This window comes from Hylobates moloch, unplaced genomic scaffold (genome assembly GCF_009828535.3).
Source record: "Hylobates moloch isolate HMO894 unplaced genomic scaffold, HMol_V3 SCAFFOLD_3, whole genome shotgun sequence".
NCBI classification, from domain to species: domain Eukaryota; kingdom Metazoa; phylum Chordata; class Mammalia; order Primates; family Hylobatidae; genus Hylobates; species Hylobates moloch.
This window is the reverse complement of record NW_026652278.1, coordinates 11,878,696-11,899,757: the sequence shown is the minus strand read 5'-3', so window position 1 is coordinate 11,899,757 and position 21,062 is coordinate 11,878,696. Positions and strand designations below refer to the sequence as shown.

At 43.6% G+C, this 21,062-nt stretch overlaps 1 protein-coding gene across 11 annotated transcripts in view; it reads right to left on the bottom strand.

The window, feature by feature from the left end:
• Window positions 1-21,062, bottom strand: part of FGFR2 (fibroblast growth factor receptor 2) — a 120,079-nt gene that overhangs the window by 55,071 nt on the left and 43,946 nt on the right. For all 11 annotated transcript variants that reach the window (XM_032176262.2, XM_032176272.2, XM_032176325.2 and 8 more), the window contains 2 exons: window positions 17,958-18,127; window positions 5,063-5,186 (listed from right to left, as the gene is read on the bottom strand). In XM_032176262.2, the coding sequence (XP_032032153.1) occupies window positions 5,063-5,186; window positions 17,958-18,127 (294 nt within the window). The remainder of the gene's footprint in view (window positions 1-5,062; window positions 5,187-17,957; window positions 18,128-21,062) is intronic.

Below are 21,062 nucleotides of genomic sequence, written 5' to 3'. Positions count from 1 at the left end.
TGAGGGCGTCTGGAAATGCAGAACTGGAATGCCCAAAAGAAGCAAGAATTCATGATTCAAAGCCAAATCGTCTACGTAAGTGAGGAAGAGCAACTAGTCTTTTAAGGTCCCATCTTTCTCCTGCACATTCTGCCTTCTGCAGCAAAGAGGTGAAAGCAGGGTAGGGTGACAGCGGCACCTCCTTAGAGTCGGGCTGTGGCAGTCACTACTGAAACACACCACAGTGAACATCAAATGAAGAAGTCGGCTTGGAGAGCAAGGAGCATTCATATAGATAGGCGTGGAGAACACCCAGATGGAGGCCCCAGCTCCAGAATGCCTGCTCCAAGCCCTCACTTAGCAAATCACTTACCCCAGCTGAACCTGAACTTCCGCCACTGTAAAGTGGGGGAGGGGGAGGGGGAGGGATGGGCGTAAAGAGGCCAACTCCATGAACTTCAAGTCCTCAAACTCCACACCCCTCTCCTGCAAGTCCAACAGCCAAATCAGTCTCAGGATGGCCTTGATGACAGCATTCATCAAAGGTGGAAACCTCAGCAGGAAATGTCAATGTCAGCCTCTGGCCACGTCTGTAGGTCCCAAAATGGCTTTTTTTTTTTTTTTTTTTGAGACAGAGTCTCACTCTGTCGCCCAGCCTGGAGTGCAATGGCACAATCTCACCTCACTGCAACCTCTGCCTCCCGGTTTCAAGCAATTCTCCTGCCTCAGCCTCCTGAGTAGCTGGGATTACAGGTACCTGCCACCACGCCTGGGTAATTTTTGTATTTTTTGTAGAGACAGGGTTTCACTCACCATGTTGGTCAGGCTGGTCTTGAACTCCTGACCTCATGATCTGCCTGTCTCAGCCTCCCAAATTGCTGGGATTACAGGCATGAGCCACCACGCCCGGCTTTCTTTTTTCTTTTTTGAGATGGAGTTTCACTCTTGCTGCCCAGGCTGGAGTGCGATGGCATGATCTTGGCTCACTGCAACCTCCACCTCCCAGGTTAAAGCAATTCTCCTACCTCAGCTTCCCGAGTAGCTGGGATTACAGGCGCCCACTACCACACCCGGCTAATTTTTGTATTTTTAGTAGAAACGAGGTTTCACCATGTTGGCCAGGCTGGTCTCTAACTCCTGACCTTAGGTGGTCTGCCCGCCTCAGCCTTCCCAAGTGCTAGGTGACGGGTGTGAGCCACCACGCCCAGCCCCAAAATGGCATTGTTTGTTTAATAAGACTTCTGATTGAGACTAATGAAAGCTATTAAAGATCCGTTCTAACCCTCAAAAGAATCCTGGTTTGGAAGGGAGGAAACCAGCATTTGTTGCTGGCCACCTACATGCCAGTCTGATGTTTTCATCTGCTAACCCAACTGATGCCTCATAACTAATGTAGTGAGCTCAAGGGTGACCTTCGAGAAGGTAAGTCCACGTCCTAAGCCTTGGAAACTAGGAATGTGACCTTATCTGAAGAAAAAGGTCTTTGCAAAAGTAATTAAGTTAAAAATATCGAGGTTAGCTCATCCTGGATTTACGGTGGGCCCTAAATCCAGTGACAGGTGTCCCCACAAGAGGAAGACAGAAGGAGATTTTGAGACACACAGTGAGAACATGACTGCATGAAGACGGAGGCAGAGATTGGAGCGGTGCCTCTGCAAGCCAAGGACAGCCACCAGAAGCTGGGAGAGGGCCGTGGAACCTGCCAACACCTTAATTTTGGACTTTTAGGCTCCAGAACTGTAAGAGAATAGATTTCTTTTGTTTTAAGCCAATTAGTTTATAGTAATTTGTTAGGGGTACCCTAGGAAACCTAATACAACCATCATAGGAACGAGGTAAATATCATCATTCCGATTTTACTGATGATAAAACAGAGCCTCAGAAAAGCTAAATAATTTGTCCCAATTCACTAGGGGCCCCAGGTATGGCCACTGACAAACCTGCTATTCATTCCATGGCACAAGCGCTTTTTTTGTTCTAACATTCATGAGTTCCAGTTCCTTCATTTTTGGACACAAGGAAAGTGAAATGAGTCATCCCAGCATTGCAGCTTCACGGTGACAGGACCTCAGTCAGAATCCAGGGCTCCGGTGCCACTTGATGAACGACGGTGAAGGCTCGCCACCTCCCGGAGCCAGCTATTTTAGGGGAGCCCATTTTATTATTGCCACAATTATCAAAATGTGGAGCGTCACACTAATTTTCCCTTGCAGTAAATAGCTGAAAAGTAATGGTGTCAATTTTAATGAGGATCAAGCCAGGCTCCTAAAAGGGCTCCCATAAATGAAAGCATTTCCCTTACACACAACAATGGCTTGCCGTTTAATTCCAGAACACAAGAATGTCACTTAAATTACACGGCTTTTACATTAAAGTGCTTATGGGAATGCCTTTCCAAGGAAGAATTTCAGTAAAAAGATCTCACCCATCTTGATGCTTCATAATATCTGAACCACAATCTATGTATCATAGCAACAAAAATAAAACCCCAAAGAACGTGGGCAAGAACGGGACTTCGCTTTCACTGGGAAAGGGTTTCTGATTTTCTGTGAAACAGAGAGGTGGCTGAAAAGCTGTTATCACACAGCAGTGTATCACATTTGGGCCTGTGGGCTACCAGAAATTCACTGCTTAAGCGTGAATCCTTTTTGTTTCCACTTGCTGAGATGTTCGGAATGACTGCCAACCCTGTACGTCTACATGAGCCTCTTTAGCTGACTCAATTCTTATTTTATTAGTGCTTCGCAAAGCAATTACTAGGGTTTTGAGCAGAGATGAGAGTATTTCACACTTCCATCTTTACTGAAAATGTCTTATACTCCACTGACTTTTGGCTTCTATTTATAAAGAAGGTTCAAGGCTTGGAAAATTATTGGAGTTGAGCTTTAATGGATATTCCCAACCAGCATTGTGTCATTATTGGCCCGTGTTTAGCTGGGCGATCTCCCAAATTTGTGACATAATCAGGCCTCTCTCTGCATTACTCCATACACTCCACGCTCTCTCTACATTACACCACTGAATCATACGCTCTTTTCAACAAGACTGATTGCCAGGGGATTAACATTAGACAGCACAATTCCATTATTCAGCAGCCCAATTCAAATCCCAACCCTAAACTCTAAGAGAGATTTCAGGGCTTCACAGGGATGAGCTGCCAGAAAGCTCAAAGGGGAGGTGGGTGAGGGGCTTTTGAATGTTTTACATAACAACTCAACCTTAAAACTTGCTGTAAGCAAGAGCCCAGACCGGAGTGGCCGCGATCTGACTCCACGATGCCAGGAATGGCCCCAGCCCAGCCTAATGAATGATTTGTAGACCTATGCAAAGCTGTAATCCCAAAAGACTGCTATAGCACAATTATTTTTTCCCACAATAAATTACTTAATTTCAAAATTAGGTATTTAGAGCATTTAGCCCAAAATCTAACTCTCTTTCCCTAAATAGAAATAGTTTTATGTCACATTCGGTATACACAGGAACCCAGGTAAAGGCCAAGTCATATGCTCTTTGATCAACGGATTTACAGTGTATCAATGCCAAAACAAATGTTAATAATTTTCTTCTCAAATTTGAGTGTTATTTCTCTTTTTGTTTTGTAAAATATCTGAACATGGTAATTCTCACTAAGAAACATGCCACAAATATCTCTATGGGGAAAGAGCTCTTTATGAATATCTATAGGATCAACATTATTCAAGGACCTATCAAATTTCGCATGAAGGCTTCTGAAGAACAAAACGCAAATCTTCGAATAAACACTATTTTCCCTGAATGCTTATATGCAAATGGAAGTAATGGTTATATAATGCTTTCTAAGGCAGAGTGTCTTGTAGATCCAATTCCATTTAACTTGACAGAAAATCAAAATAGTTTTGTTTAATTTTCAGTTAACCTAAAATTTTAATTAACCAAATCTTTGCAATTTGGTTAATCAAGCTTTTGGATCATTTTTTAGTGGCTTTTTGGGCAATTCCAGTATCTAACGGGGTCTCCCTATTCAAAGATATTTTCTTGAAGGAGACCCACACGTGAGATGATACTAGGCACACACGCACAGGCTATGATGTAGGAGACACTGTTCACAGAGGCACTGTGGGTGGTGTGGGCTTGTGGAATTACCAACAGTCACATTACGGCAACATGTGAGTGTGAACTGAGTTGAGTCTAGCGCAGAAGTCAGCAACCTGTATTTAGGCGAGGGCAAACCAAAAGAAAGGGCTCAGGGTGGCAGGTTGAAAGTCAAGGCACACGACAGGAAAGAGAAAAGATGGCCCCTACATGGAAGGGATCTTAACCTGCCATCCTGCAACCATGAAGTATGTCTTGGGTAGAGTTCCATATGTTAGCAATCCTCCAAGACACAGAAACATCCTTTCTTCATTAGTTACAACAAAGCCCCATCATCACAGGCAAAACTTGGGAAGAAATTTGAATTTCCAAGACAACAGGCTAGGTGGTCTTCACTGTTTAATTAAAATGGCCTACTTATCTGTGCACTCTGACAAACATGTATTTATAAGCTCATATACACGGTTCCCTTTGCACGGAGGAAATAGCTGCCAGGAACAGACACTGAATTGGTACCGTCTAATGACTTTCTTGTGATGGAAGTGAAGGGCCCTCAACATTCACCTTTTTCCAGCCAGCCACAGGCTCAGTCCTCAGACCTTTTCCTTTACGCTTCAGCTGGCCTTCTACAGTTGCCCTGTCGGGTAATGATGCTTCTCTTTTAAAACCAAAGGTCTGCTACAGCACATCTGTACCCTTTTCACCTGCCCAGTTAACATTTTCAGAGCAATCTCAGCTTCCAAAATGTCAGACATTTCATACCACATCCACTTTACACAGATGACGCTTGGGAACCATGAGGATCATGCAAAGCTCATAAACCCTGGCTGCCTGGAAAACAGAATATTGTCAGATGACAGAAGCAGCCTTGTAAAATGATAGTAGAAAGAATAAGAATGAACCAATTCTCCTGAAACTTATGGGAGAAACAGGACTTAACGTTCATGCTTTCAAACGAGTCAAGCAAGAATGGGCTGGTATGCAGCCGCCACGCGAGGAGAGGCAAACTCACCCACAACATCCAGGTGGTATGTGTGATTGATGGACCCGTATTCATTCTCCACCACACAGGTATAATTTCCCTTGTCAGATGGGACCACACTTTCCATAATGAGGCTCCAGTGCTGGTTTCGTACCTGAAAAGATCAAAGCAAAGGCGGTTATTTAACAATCCTAGCACAGAATACCAAGTACTGTGCTTTCTTGATTTAAAAAGAAGCTGAAGGAGGCAAAGGAAGGTATGGAAGAATCAGCTAAATTCTAAATTGACAACTGTCACTAAGAATCGTGAGAAATGAAAACCATCATCATCATCATGGTGAACACCTGTGAGGCAAATATTGACATATTCAGATCTGCAGGAGTATTCAGCAGTGTATAGCGTGGGTCTGTTACCATCATGGATTTGAGGGTTCCTCAGGCCAACTGGCCAGGAAGCCTGAACACCAGCCAGCCAGCCTGGTACCAATGGCCATGGGCAGGCAAGCTACCAGTTTGCCCATCCACTGGGAACCCTCAGCCTCTACGGCATCACAGAACCATCTAGAACTAACACTAGTGAGCATTTACTGTATGCCAGGCACTGCTCCAAGCCCTCTGTGCTGCCGTAGCTAATTCATTTCTCCTAAGGAGCTCATAGTTCTCAGATGTCGTCTGGATGTCTCAAGAAGTTTCAGCTGGGAACATCGGTCTGCCCTTCCCATCTCTGGTGGTGGCTGAATAGATACACATGTTCCTCAGAGAAATACCCAGAATTCCAAATATGGGAGCAATGAATCCTTACAAAACTCAAGTTGTATATCAGTCTGTTCGCAAACTTCTTGAGACTTTTCAAAGATAAGCAGCACATGTGAAAATCAGCTATTGTGACTCCTACCCAAGGTACTGTCAATACACAAAGAGACGCCATTCTAATGTTCTCCCCCCGCTTTTCAAATATTTCCATTGACTCAAATTTTCAAACATGCGAGAGTTTTCCTTACCACAAAATGCAACATCTCGTATCTTCAGGCTTTGAGGCTTTAGTATTTCTATCTGAATCCAAGTCATTCTCTATAGGTGTTTTGGACAAGGCACTCCAGTGAAATGAAATGAAAAAATAAACAGTCAAGGCCTACTAACCTTAGCTATCATTTCAGGAATTTCAACTGACCTTCTGAGCCATGCCCTGGGCATTGCAAGTGTTTTTGGGTTAATCTTGTAAAAAACAAATACAGGCAGAGCATTTGCAAGCACATGAGTGATATAAGAAACTAGAGAATAAAGAAAATCATCTCGTAACCACTCCACTATAAAAACAGGAGGGCAGAGCAGCTGTCCACTTTGCAAAGCAGCGCCGGTGATTAGCCTGCCAACAGAGTTAAGAGATGCTAGGAGCACGCCGGAGTGCCACGGTTTTCATGTCAGCCACTCAGTTCTGTGCAGCCATGACTGCAGGGTGGAGGTACTGCTGCTGAGTTCTAAAACCAGGTCGCTGCTCATCACTGACAGTCTTAGAAAGGATCACTGGGTGAAGGTTGGCCTCCTTCCTCCTTAATGGTGTACAAGCAGTGAGTTAAGGCAGTTCTGGACAGTCACTTTGCTGGGCTGCTGCAGTCACCGACAACTATGAAGGTAGTTGCAGAGTCTAACAGCCTGGAGCTGGTGATGGGAAACTGATCCTCACTGTCTCAGGTAAAATGAATCTACAGGCTCTTGGTTGAGCCGTAGACTTGTAACAGGACCCAGACAAGATGCTAGTGCATCTCCCCTTAGGAGAGATAAGCACCTTCCATGCAGAATGTGTCTTCTGAAGGAGGAGGAGATATGGATGCTAAATCTTCCAGCGCAATGAGAATTCCCTACCTAAATCCTGGATCCCTGGGTGCTACGATGGCGTCGTTATGCTAAGAGCATGGGACACGTAGGTATAAGCTCCTTGATTTTACTTGAGGTCCACAGACCCAAAAGGAGACCCTCCCTTCACCTCAAGCTCTCAGGGGTAACAGAAATGACTCTCTCTTTGCCTACGGGGAACCAGTCATGTGGCAGGTAACTTAAGGATGTAGCCACGGGTCCCCACGTTGCCAAGCCATGTAATCCAGCATTTATCCCTGCTGTAAATATTCAGTTCTTTGAGCCCCCGCTCAAATGTCATGTCCATAAGCCCTTAATCACGGCTAGTGCCTGTCTCTGGACCCCATTCAAACTGTCAATGTCTTTCTTGTGCCTGGATCCAGATTTGGCACATGGAGTATTCCAAATGGAGCTGAACCTGAATTGCACAGGGAGGGGACATCGCCTGACTCGGCTGAGACATTAAATCTTGGCATATGCAGCTTGGCTCACTGCTCCCTTTTTTTAACCCCAGGGGATATGGTCAGCTCGAGTCTCTCACTGGGGCCATGGCATTCCATACAAGATCCCTCTTCAAGAGCACGTGCTCTCTGAATATTTACTTCCTGGAGATGCACTACAAATATTAATAAGTTAACGTTTATAAAATGTTTTTACAATGAGAAGCACAATTACCAAACAGGGTGTTTCTGTCCGTCCAGAAATCTTGGTACTAGATCAATATTGCCCCATGCAGTGCTGTTAATATTTATTTTCTTACACCATTGCTCCAGTATTTGATTTATTGACCCAAATTTTATGAGCTGTAGCATTTTCCAAATGGATGCTCTTAAATGCCACCAACAGTGGAACTGCTGGACACTTTTGTAGGGGATATCCTACCACTGATTAGTGGTTGCTTAATAGCAAGCTAAGAAACTACAGTAGTAACTTTATAAAGATGGCAAACAAAAGCACAAAGTTTGGGGTTTTTTTCATTACTCAATTTCCATATGGAGATTCAGTATAAACCTAAAGAAACGACTCTTCCAACGTAATATATACAACGCGTGTTTCTAAATTCCTCAGATTTTCAGTGCTACAATTCTTTTGCCAGTTAGGCCAAATGCACATACACCATCTTTGCTTTCAGAGAAGAGGGAATGTAAATACCCAATAAACATATGAAAAGATGCTTTACCTCATTAACGATCCAGGAAATGCAAATTAAAACAATAATGAGACACTGTTATTCACCAGCTGATTAACAAAAATTAGAAGGATCAATGTTATTCAGTACTTGGTGAATGTGTAGGGAAATAAAAGATTCCAATTGAGAATGAGAACATAAATTGAGAAAAACCTTTGTGTAAAATAACTTGCTGGTACCTATTAAAATTAGCAGCACACATTTTTTTGACCCAGTTAATTCTACTTCTAGAAAGCTAGCCCACAGAAAATAGCACAATTACTTCAAGGCACATGAACAAAACTGCTGCTTCAAGCACTGCTTGTAAGAGCAAAAAACTGTCAAGGAGAGAGACGCTAAGAATGCATAGTTCATCCTGTATGAACTAATGGATAGTTATTCAAACAGCATAGTCTATAGTCATAAAAAGAATGAAGTATTATGTTCAGACCTGGTAAGGTATCATTAAACAGTTATTGATAAATGAAAAACAGTTAATTCATGATTCCAATTTATTTAAAAAAAGAAAAAAGCAAACACATTTACCACCCTAAAGATGCATATAAAACTGAAAGTATAAGCCTGACTATAAACATAGCTAAAATCAGAAAGAAAATATGCCAAATTGTTAGCAATGTACTTTATATAATTAAGCAGTGGGATTATGGGTATTGCTTACTTTTTTCTTATTTCTACCTTTCAAACAAACAGAAATCTCAACACACACAACAAAAAAGTATAATAAAACAGCTCCTTAGATAATCATTCAATAGTAGCTACCCCCTGCAGAACCAATGGATCTGGCAAAACAAACACAAAAGCCAGAGAGAGAAGAAATTCTGCACCAACCAACAAGCACGACTCTTTTTCTTTCCTGCTCATGGCCAAATCTGTGTGGAATTCATCACTATTTTTCATCTGCCAAGTAACAGAATAGAAGAGCATGGGCTTCAAAACTATGTTCACTAAAGACTTTTTTAAAATAACATTTCAATATTGAAACAAAGCAGATTGAAGCAAAATGGCCTAAACTCCCAAGTATAATACAAAACGCGGATTTCCGTGAACATTCCACACTCTATCCACACAAAGACACAAGGTGGCCCAGACAGGTTTTTCGGAATTCTTCTGTTACCTTCATTCCCCCAACATGCCTATTAAATCCCAGGCTACCCTCAGGTGACAACTGGGAATGTAGATTTAGTTTGTTGACACCAAAACACCGAAGAGAAAGGTGAAGGGTGAAAGGTTAAAGACCCAGGCTGTCACCTGGATATTTACCTTCCACATTGCAAAAAAATCCAGACATTTCCAAATACCCAAGTTTTCGATAACAAGCAGAATAAACATCCAGAAGGTGATAGAAAGTTTTACTCTGTGCCAGGTAGAACGCTGTGTCCATGTGATATCAGAAAGATATTCCCAAGCCTTTCTCCCGCCAGTATCAGCACCCAGTTTACCCAAGAAGACAGCAATCTCTTGTAATCCTGGCCTTCACACAGGCACCCACCCCATGAACAGATCAGTTCATTCAACAGACGAGTTGCTATCAAAATGCAAAAAAATCTGCCAGGTGCGGTGGCTCACGCCTGTAATCCCAGCACTACGGGAGGCCAAGGCGGGCAGATCATTTGAAGCCAGGAGTTCAAGGCCAGCCTGGCCAACATGGTGAAACCCCGTCTCTACTAAAAATGTAAAAATTACTCAGGCATGGTAGCAGGTGCCTGTAATCCCAGCTACTCAGGAGGCTGAGGCAAGAGAATCGCTTGAACCCGGGAGACAGAGGCTGCAGTGAGCTGTGATAGTGCCACTGTACTCCAGCCTGGGTGACAGAGTGAGACTCTGTCTCAAAACAAAACAAAAAACAAAAAATGCATAAAATCTTACTCTCCCATCCCAGCCCCCCACTTTCAGCAGGGGCCTGGGGGACTTGAAACCATCCTTTCTGAAAGCATTTGTGCCAACTAACCTTGCATGTCAAGGACAGAGGTACCTGCTATTGCTCACCACCACGCAGATGTGGAGGCAAACACCTGTTAATGCTTAAACTCCAACATTGATACAAGAAGTTTGCTTTCCAGGAGGTGTCCAGAGAACAGGGCCGGGCGATCTGATCCTCGGGACCAGTGGCAGAAACTCTTCCCTCTGCTCAGTAAACAACCACTGGATCTCTCCGGAGGAGGTGGGAAGTGAATTACAACATGCCGTGTTTTCTTAGACGCCTGTTGCTTGCAGGTGCTCACAAAGGTGGCTGTGGCAGGACATCCACCACCTGTTGAACTTAGCTCTTTAAAAATGTCACGATCTTCCCCACTTTTGATTTTGCAAAACAGACAAATGCCATATGGTCCTGCAATTCCACTCCTAGATATATACCAGAGAAACTTATAGCAAGGACTGGGACAGATACTTGTACACCAATTGCTACATTATTCACAATGGCCAAAAGGTAGAAGCAACCCAAGTGATCATCAGCAGATGAATGGATAAACAAAACGTGGGGCCGAGCACAGTGGCTCACGCCTGTAATCCCAGCACTCTGGGAGGCCTAGGTGGGTGGATCACAAGGTCAGGAGATCGAGACTAGCCTGACCAACATGGTGAAACCCTGTCTCTACTAAAAATACAAAAATTAGCCGGGCATGGTGGGGAGCGGCTGTAATCCCAGCTACTCTGGAGGCTGAGACAGGAGAATCTCTTGAACCTGGGAGGTGGAGGTTGCAGTGAGCCAAGATCGCCGAGGTCACGCCACTGCACTCCAGCCTGGGCGACAGAGTGAAACTCCGTCTCAAAAAAAAAAAAAAAAAAGTGGTATATTCATACAATGGAATATAATTCAGCCATAAAAAGGAATCAAGTTTTGATTCATGCCCAATATGGATGAACCTTTGTTAAGTGAAATAAGCCAGACACAAAAGGAAAAATATCCTGATTTCACTTATATAAGGTACACAGAATAGGCAAATTCATAGAGACAAAAAGTAGGTTAGAGGTTACCAGGTGCAGTGGGGGAGGGGAAATGAGTACTTACTCTTAATGGGTACAAAGTTTCTGTTTGGAGAGATGAAAAAGTTTTGAAAATAGTGGTGATGGTTGCAAAACACCATGAATATAATTAATGCCTACTAAACTTGATAATGACTTAAATGGTAGATTTTATGTCATACATATATTACCACAATAAATGTAAAAACCTCATAACCAGCTGAGCACAGTGTCTCCAGCCTGTAATTCCAATACTTTGGGAGGTTGAGGTGGGAGGATCGCTTGAGCTTACGTGTTCGAAGCCAGTGTGGGCAACCAAGGGAGACCTCGTCTCTGCAAAAAATTTAAAAATTTGCCAAATTGTGGTGCCATGCACCTGTGGTCCTAGCTACACAGGAGGCTGAGGCAGGAGGATCACTTGAACCCAGGAGGTCAGGACTGCACTTAGCCATGTTCGTACCACTGCACTCCAGCCTGGGCAATATAGAGGGACTCTGTCTCAAAAATAAACAAATAACCCACACAGCATCATATCCCCAACTTTGCTCTCAACAGTATACCTTGGGCTAGATCTTTGCATGCTTTTGGGGAGCCATTACTTTCATTATGTTTCTCATTCAACAGCAACAGTGTTTTTACAAAACATGGAACTACATTTGAAGAAAGCAGTTTAGCAAGAGCGTAAATTCCGGTGCAAAACCACGTAGGTCCAAATGGCAGCTGTGCCACCTATGAGGTAGGTGTAGGGCAAGCCCTCAAATGTAAAAGGGCAAAACAACAGTGTCTGCCTCTTTGGGCTGTGGAAGGACTGAGCAACTTGCTCCATGGGAGGCACCTGGAAAGTCACGATACAGGGGAGCAGTCCATAAACGTTGGCTAATATAAACATATGCCTGTGTGCTCATCAAAGACTGCTTGACGTGGGATTAAAGCTGAAATGTCTTCACTGAAAAAAATCTCCATAAAGTATAAACATGCTGATAGGTACATTAGTCATGATTTCTCCCCCTAAACATACTTATGGATTAAGCATAACATTTGCATCAAAAAGTCTTTAAAATGGCATCTAAGTAACTAACCTAGAAAATGAAAATCTAATTAACCTATGCTTTAAAACAACCAGTTTAGTAGCGATTATAACAAAAGCTTTAAAAATCATCTTTTCTTAGATCCGAAATATACTTGGTTCATGCCCAATAATGCTTTACTCTCTGCTGAGGGGCTCCAGGGGAACCTGAACCCCTGTAATACCCAATGCTGAGGGCTTCTGTGCCAATTTCACAGTCACATTGAATGAGCCCTCTGTCCTGCGATCTCTCTTGGTCTATGTTCTTACGCACTTCGAAGTGGCATAAAAGATGGTTTTTAAGAATCCCCTGTGCCTAAATCATTACCTACGAAGGAAGTGAGAATTGAGGTGGTCTATTAATTATCTCAGCCAGCTTCTTGCTTTTCTGCACTAAATTGCAATAACTGTCCTGAGCCCTGTGAAATATCTAGCCATAAAGGTAACCTCTTTATAAAAACACAAAAAAACAAAAAAAAAACTGTGCTGTTGTTTAAGAGAGAAATGGCTGATGCTACACGATGGTGATGCTATTAAATTACGGTTCTCAGAGCCTGAAGGGATCGGGATTATTTACCCAATCTTCTCATTTTAAGGCAGGGGATTCTGGGGCACAGAGAGCTGAAAAAACTTGCCCATGGTCAAGACTGATGTAAAAGCCCAGGCCGGGCGCGGTGGCTCATGCCTGTAATCCCAGCACTTTGGGAGGCCGAGGCGGGCAGATCACGAGGTCAGGAGATCGAGACCATCCTGGCTAACACAGTGAAACCCCATCTCTACTAAAAATACAAAAAATTAGCCAGGCGAGGTGGCAGGCGCCTGTAGTCCCAGCTACTCGGGAGGCTGAGGCATGAGAATGGCATGAACCCTGGGGGGCGGAGCTTGCAGTGAGCCAAGATCACGCCACTGCACTCCAGCCTGGGCGACAGCGAGACTCCATCTCAGAAAAGAAAAAAAAAAAAGCCCAGGAATAAGTATGATTAGGGAGATAGAGTTATGATTCAAGTCCTTTACTACTATATCAATCACATATTAATAACATCCAGCAAGACTTTGCTCATGTACTTTAAAAATAATAATTTGATTCTTAATCACCTAAGGATGGCATAGCATGGGTTCTTTGATAAACAAGACTGAACTGCCAAATTCCAAATAGTTCTATTGGTCATTTGAATGAAAATGAGCTTTCTGTCCCATTTCATAATTCTCTTTGGCTTTGTTTTGCTTTTTTTGTCTTCCCTCCTCTCTTTATTGGCCACACATGCATGCCATTTCAAAACAAGCTGTATTGCAGGGGACGGGGGCCAAGGTGCCCGATCCATAAACAGGTAGCAAGAATGAGATGGACAGGCCACCAAAGCACAATCATAGTTTATGGAATGAACAGAATTATAAAGTAAAAAGAAAAATTGCAGAAATAACACACATTTGTTTGAAGAAGCTTTTCAGGTATTTGCTTTCTGGAAAAATGTATCTTGGAAAACTTGATATTTTGCTACTTCATTAAATAAACTGGCAAATGGGCCGGGTGCAGTAGCTCACGCCTATAATCCCAGCACTCAGGAAGGCCAAGGAGGGTGGACCACTTGAGGTCAGGAGTTTGAGACCAGCATGACCAACATGGTGAAACCCCATCTCCACTAAAAATACAAAGTTAGCTGGGCATGGTGGTGGGCGCCTGTAATCCCAGCTACTTGGGAGGCTGAGGTAGGAAAATCGCTTGAACCCGGGAGGCGGAGGTTGCAGTGTGCCGAGATCATGCCATTGCACTCCAGCCTGGGCAACAAGGGCAAAACTCAGTCTCAAAAAATAAAAATAAAACAAAGCAAAGTGGCAAATGGATGGGAGTCAGGAATGGATCAGTTAGATGTCAGGCCCTCTGAGTTTCAATGAGGTCTCTTTGCTTTTGGGGAAGTGCCAAGGAATGAAAATAACAATATAGTTCCCTCGAGTCAAATGTGCAAAGGTATCTTCTTTTTCTTTTTTTTTTTTTTATTTTTTTTTGATAGTCTTGCTCTATCATCCAGGCTGGACTGCAGAGGCATAATCACGGCTCACTGCAGCCCCAAACTCCTGGGCTCAAGCGATCCTCCCACCTCAGCTGCTTGAGTAGCTGGGACTACAGGTGAGCACTACCACGCCCAGCTAATGGTTTAAATTTTTTGCAGAAATGGGGGTCTCACTATGTTGCCTAAGTTGGTCTTGTGCTCCTGGCCTCAAATGATCCTCCTGCCTCAGCCTCCCAAAGCACTGGGATTACAGTGCCACTGTGCCCAACCCAGAGGCACATTTCTTTAAGTTTATGTAGGTAACGAAGAAAATATCAGAGGGAAAACCCAGCACCAGGGACCATTCTCCTCAAAGTCTGCCCTGGTCAGGCCCCAACAAGGACTCTCTGAGGCAAACGCAGGCCACAGCCAGCCAGGGAGCTCCCCGTGGGGGAGGCCCACAGGTGGGAATAAGCCTCTTTGAGCTCCAGTGACTCCAGGACCTGGGGTTGGCTTAACACATCATTAGCAAAGATGATGCCTTAGGTAACTAAAGGAACCTTCCCAGGAGATGAGAAATGTGTCTTTCCTTTTCAAGTCCCAGAAGCCCTTGGGACTCAATGGAATTTCTAAGAGTTTCTGGCATCTCCAAAATGAATGTTCAATGCCACTGCTGTTGTGAAAAGCCCTTGATCAACCTAGGCTGACCACCTCTGCAACTAGCAGGCCAACCTCCCAGGCCGCCCCACCCCACAGCCATAGCCTTTCTCCACCAGAGAACCAGAAGGTCAGGACCACGCCAGCACACTGCATCCAGAGGTGTGGTCCTCTTTCGCTTTTGGCCTTTTTTTTTTTTTTTTTTTTTGGTAAAGCAAAATGTATTTTAGTTTTTTGTCCCACACACTGAAATTCCATTTCCTTTTCCCTCCAGAAACGGCTCAACGTGACACAACAAAATCACTTTGGTCATCTGCACTCCACAGGGGCAGGCTAAAGGCTTTCTGCTGAGAGTCCTCATTTTGCTTTTAGAACATAGGTGCTCTTCGTCTAGCGGAATGTTGGCATCAATAATTAACACTGAACTGCACCTGTTCAAAATCAGGCAGCATTTTCTCATTAGGCCCTCTTAGTCTCTTAGCATATTTGTAATCACTAATTCAGATTTGCAAAAAGCTCCTTCCCCATAATAATGATGTCGGTTCCATTTATTTTGAGCCCAGGGGTCTCTGGAGCCTCATCAGCTCCTCTTTGTACTTATTTACAAGGCTGTCTTAATTGATGAAATTAGTTAACCACCAGGATTTTGACCACCATTCTCACACTCAGATTGTATTTAAATAAATCATTGGAACTGCATCAATTACGTGAGTTTCAGAAAGCATTTGGTGGTTAAAAACAATCCCAGGGGCTGTGATTTTAGTGGCTTAACTCTTCCTTTCTAACCAGCATCCCCCCATGAAATCTTTAACTTTTTTTTTTTTCAAAAAGATTTCTTTTAAAAGGGCCAACCTTTCAATCTCATCGTATCTGGTCTAAGGACTGACCTAAGAACAGAAGGACAAATCACCCCCTGCCTCCTGCTTCCACCACCAAGTAGGAGTTGTGGAAAACAACCAAAGTATTTCTACTTCCAAGCTTCAACAGTACCCACCTGCTAGCAGATCTGCCTCATAACTCACATGTTCACTGCCCACCGTGCGTTCTTAGAAACTTACTCATAGGCTGTCCCCATTTTCCTCTGAATTTTGGCCTCTAGATGTTAATTTCTAAGTGTTAAAACAAAAAGGCAAAAACTTTTGCAGAAGAAAATAATCCTTTAAAGATGAATAACTGTCTATGGAATCTCAGAAAAGGGCTGCAGGGCATTTTTAGGTGGAAAGGAGGCTCATTTACCTACAGCAATGATGGAGCTAAAGTGATGCTGGTGTGTTAAAGACATGTGAGACACAGTCCTGGACGCTCCACTGCTGCTACTGAGGAATCCTCCCCACCTGGCTCTAAAGGACCTGAGTCTGAGCTAAAGAGCGTCTTCTATTCCTCCCACCATGAAGTTTTCCCAGATGGGTTCCGGAGATCCCCTTGTCTCCTGGCATTCAGGTCCTTGGGCAACCTCCTCCCTAGTGTCTTGCTTAATAATGAAAAAAGCAAAAGTGGTGGCTGTCCCTTCCAACACTAGGTTACAAAAGGCTGTGACTTCTGTGATCCTGCTCTCTCTCTCTCTGGCTCCTCCTTTGCTCAACCTGAGGACAACAGCTGCCCTATGAAAAGGGCCCGTGTGGCATGGAACAGTGGGCAGCCCCCAGCCAACAGTCAGTGAGGAACTGGGGCCCTCTACAAGGAAGTGAATCCTAACAGTAACCACATGAGCAGTTCCTTCCCCAATTAACCCTTCCAATGAGACCTCAGCCTCAACCCTTCCTTGCTTACAGTCCTGTGAGACAGCTGGAGACGGAAGACCCAGCTAAGCCACACCTTCATTCCTGATACAGGAAAGAGTGAGGTAATAAATGCTGCTTAAAGCTACCATACCTTGGGGCAATTTATTATGCAGCAACAGGTAACTAATATGCCCACTTATGTTCCAAATGCATCAGAGAATTTCATCATAAGGTTTCCTTCAGTCCTTTTCATATGCTCAATTATTACAGTTCTCCTCTTCCATACTAAATAATTTGGAAATTCCATGTGTCTCTTTCTGAGTCATCTTTCCTTCCAACTCAGACCTGAATCCTTTCCTGACCTCCTTTCTCCTTATTCTTCCAAACAGCCAATCCAATATCACCTTTTCATGCACATCGATGGGATGCAACATGCTCCTGCAACTTCAACCAAACCTGTGTCCCTCCAGTTGCCAGAGTTCTCCTCTGCCTCCCCTGCTGGACTGGACTAGGACCCCCTCGGAGCTGGGGCCATGCCTCACCCTCTTATCTCCCCAGAGCCCAGGAGGGTGCCTGGCACACGGGGTGCTCAATCAGTGTCTGCTAAGTGGATGAACAAAGGCTACAGGAGCATGCGCAGGCATCTGCAGGGAGACAGCTGCCAATTTCAAACCCCTAGGGAGTGATGAGACTAAATTTCATGGCATTGTGTGACGTGCTCTCCAGAATCCTTCAAGGACAGCAGATTGCCGCTGTCATCTCCACGTACTGTCCCTTAATGCATCATATTTCATACTCCAGTCTCTAATCCAAGTCCCCTCACTATTCATGCAATCCTGCTCTGACAGGGAAACTATACTGACGCTTCTCAAATTCCACACCCGTTTTAGTTTTATACACTATAAAGCATATAGAAAACAGACTCTCAACTTTCAACCCTTCTGTTATTAAACTCTCCTCATATGAAGAACAACACAAACGGGAATTGTACTTTAAAATTACATGCAAGCCTGGGGTAATTTTTTTTTTAATATCAAACCCTGACATGGGCAATTATGACAATTATTGATTCTTGTTAAAGTATTCCTTCTAATTCCTGCTAACTTTTGAGCACTTAAAAAAATTAACAAAAATGTAGGGCTGGGCATGGTGGCTCACACCTGTAATCCCAGCACTTTGGGAGGCCGAGGCAGGCAGATCACGAGGTCAGGATATCAAGACCATCCTGGATAACACGGTGAAACCCCATCTCTGCTAAAGATACAAAAAATTAGCGGGACGTGGTGGCACACGCCTGAAGTCCCAGCTACTCGGGAGGCTGAGGCAGGAGAATCGCTTGAACCTGAGAGGCGGAGGTTGCAGTGAATCGAGATCGCACCACTGCACTCCAGCCTGGGCGACAGAGCGAGACTCCATCTCAAAAAAAATGTAAATAAATAAATAAACAAAAATGTAAGAAATGCGATGTCCTGAAAGCTTAATTCTACCTTGTAGCCTCCAATGCGATGCTCCTGCTTAAACTCCTTCCCGTTTTTCAGCCACCGCATGGTTGGTGTTGGGTTCCCCCCGGCTGGGCAGCGAAACTTGACAGTGTTGGCCGCAGGCACAGCATGGAGCCGCTTTTCCATCTTTTCTGTGTTGGTCCAGTATGGTGCTCCTGTTTTGGAAAACAATATTAGAATGTATACCAATGGACAGCTTCCCCTCCATGAGTAGACTCCAAACAGGTAAGATCATTTCGCTTTGCATGTAAATGATAGGCTATTTTTTAAATCTTTGGGTAATATTTACATTTGGAAACTATTTTCAGAAGTCTAATCCAGCTGGCTGAGCAGAAGGTCCCAGAGAGGGACGGTTCATGTCTACTAACAGGAAAAAAAAAAAGAAAGTGTTTGAGCCCTCTTCTCTCTCTTGTTCTCGATGCCAGAAAATAATTTCATGCCAAATCATGTTTTAAAATGCTATTTTATATACATATGAACAACATATACAACTGTAACAGCTCAGTCCTCCAAAAATATATCATTTTGGATTGCCACACCTATTAAATGATCACATATACACACTAGTAAAAACAAGTTGTTCTCAAAAGCCCTATCAACTTATCCATTGGAGCCTTACTTTAAGGGCAATCAATAGTATAAATTATCATTCTAATATAATAAAATAACCCAGAGAGGCATTCATACATTTCTCAGAACTTATATGCAAACAAACAAAAAAAAACTGTATCACTAAATACATACTAACTTTTTTAATTTAAAAAAATTTATTTCCAATGGTGGTTATGAATGCCATAAACCTACCACCCCACCTAACCAATTAAATGATATGTTAAAGTTACGCCCTCCAAATGTCCCCAAAAGTCATAAATACAAGTGATTTTTTAAACTCAAGAAAAAAGTTTTAAATCACAAAGTAAAGTATATTTTTTCTAAATAAAAGCCACAACATCAAGCCAGAATACCACTGTAAATTGTTCATGTCTGCTAATAAGGGCTAATGACTACTACCGACTGAAAGCTTCTACTTTGCCAAGCACTGCTCAAAGAGTTTTTACATGTCAACACATTAATCTTCACAACAATTCAACAAGAAAGGCACTATCATAATCTTGGTTTCCAAGTGGGGAAACCGAGGCACGGAGAAGTTAAGTAACCTACCAAAAGCCACCAAGCTTGGAAGAGGTGCAGCTAGGATTTGAACCACATCAGTCTGATGCCAGAGCCCACTATCTTCAACCCTACTCTCCACTGCTAGGAAGATGCAGCTTCTCCATGAGGTTGGAATCCGTACCTTCCACCACTCTGATGTTTAAGGCTGAAGTCCCAGAAAGCCAGCCTGGGTCAAGGCACACGTCCTCCTTTTTTCCCGTCCAGAACCTCTACTGTACAGCAACTTAACTTTTCACATATACGTTTCTGTCTTAGCAAAGTGGTAACCAAAATCCCTGTATTCCTCTGAAACAGCCACCAACAGGGACTTGAACGTTGTAGAAGGCTAATTCATAACTGTGCTTATTTCCGATGAAGGCTAGACTGAACAACAGCACACACACTTCACAAACCCAGGGCAAAATGGCCCTAGGCAAGGGCTTTGTCTCTGACGCATATTTAGAAGTCTCCTCTATTCTACGGGTATACAGCACATCCCTGGGGGATAAGGATCCCCTTCACTTAGCAGCCAGACTCTCAGGGTACAATTAGGAATTGAAATCACTGCATCCAAACACATACCCCAATTAGCCTTCACGCTTGCTCTTGCAACCTGTTGTCAAAGGTAGGGCTGAGATTTCTTTACAAGGGCATGCTGTATCTTTATCCCTGTGCTTATCTAAGTGTCAAAGTGATGGGATTTAGGTGCATCCATATGATGCTGAAACAGTGGGAAGAGGGGCAAAACTATAGAAGCCAGGAGGGAAGAAGAGGAAGGAGGGGAAAGAAGGAACAGGGGCTGAATTCTTTCCTTTGAATCCAGTTGCATTTGCAACCTGGGTAGACATTTGGCTTTGGGTGTTGAATGCCCATAAAGGCACCTATTCTTTTGAAGGTTCACCAGGGAGTACTTGATTCCTATTCATCACAAGACTCTCAAGGCCTGGCATATACTGAAACAATTTCAATAATCTTTCATTTTAAAAGCTTCTACTTAGAAAAATCCATCCACAGCCACAGCCACTAAAAAGAAACCATTGAGAGCACAAAACAAATAATGAGCTTTGTCACTACACAAAGACGTTTACAAATCTGACCTAAATGAAAAGCATACCTCATGCTGTCAGGTGTCTGCACTCATGTCATTTGTTTAAGTAAACACAATAGCCTATTCATATGAATTAGCTAAATATTAATGCAGTAACTCTTTCAGATAACATCAATTACTGCTGAGCTGATCCTATGGAATGTCTTTTCTTTTTTACATGAAAGAAATCAACAGATACGTGCTTACATACCATTAGGCATGATTTTTATGTTCCCTAAAAAAAAGTGGGATTTAGCTGAAGGAACTAGGAATGTTGTTCTTTTCTGCCCTCACGGCGCCAAGCCATGGGTGAGACTGTAACAGCACAGGGACCGCACCAGACCACGCGCACCTATGCAGACCTGACCTGTGGCAACAGCACATAGGCAACCCGCATCTTTGTCTTGGTGCCTCGGGAGTGATTTAAGGACTAAGGTGAAATAATTTTGCTGGAATTTCTGGCAGGTAGCCACTTCTGTGGGGTGATATTTCAATCATCAAAGCTACACCTATAAAATCTGCTTCTGCAAAACAGAGACACAGCCATACTGCAGGGTACGGGCACAGTGCTGCTCATCTAGGTCTCAGAGATACAAGGTTAGGGGCCACCATAAAAAATCCAGGCACAACCCTCCACCCAGGCTCCCATGTGTGACCAGCCCCACCCTGGTGACTGCTAACATCACACCAGCACACAGCCTCTCTTTAAATGTCAAGCTCACAAATATGTTTAATGAACTTGATACGGGAGGGGAGGAACTTTTTTTTTTTCTTTTTTTGAGACAGTGTCTCGCTCTGTTGCCCAGGCTGGAGTGCAGTGGCGATCTTGGCTCACTGCAAGCTCCGCCTCC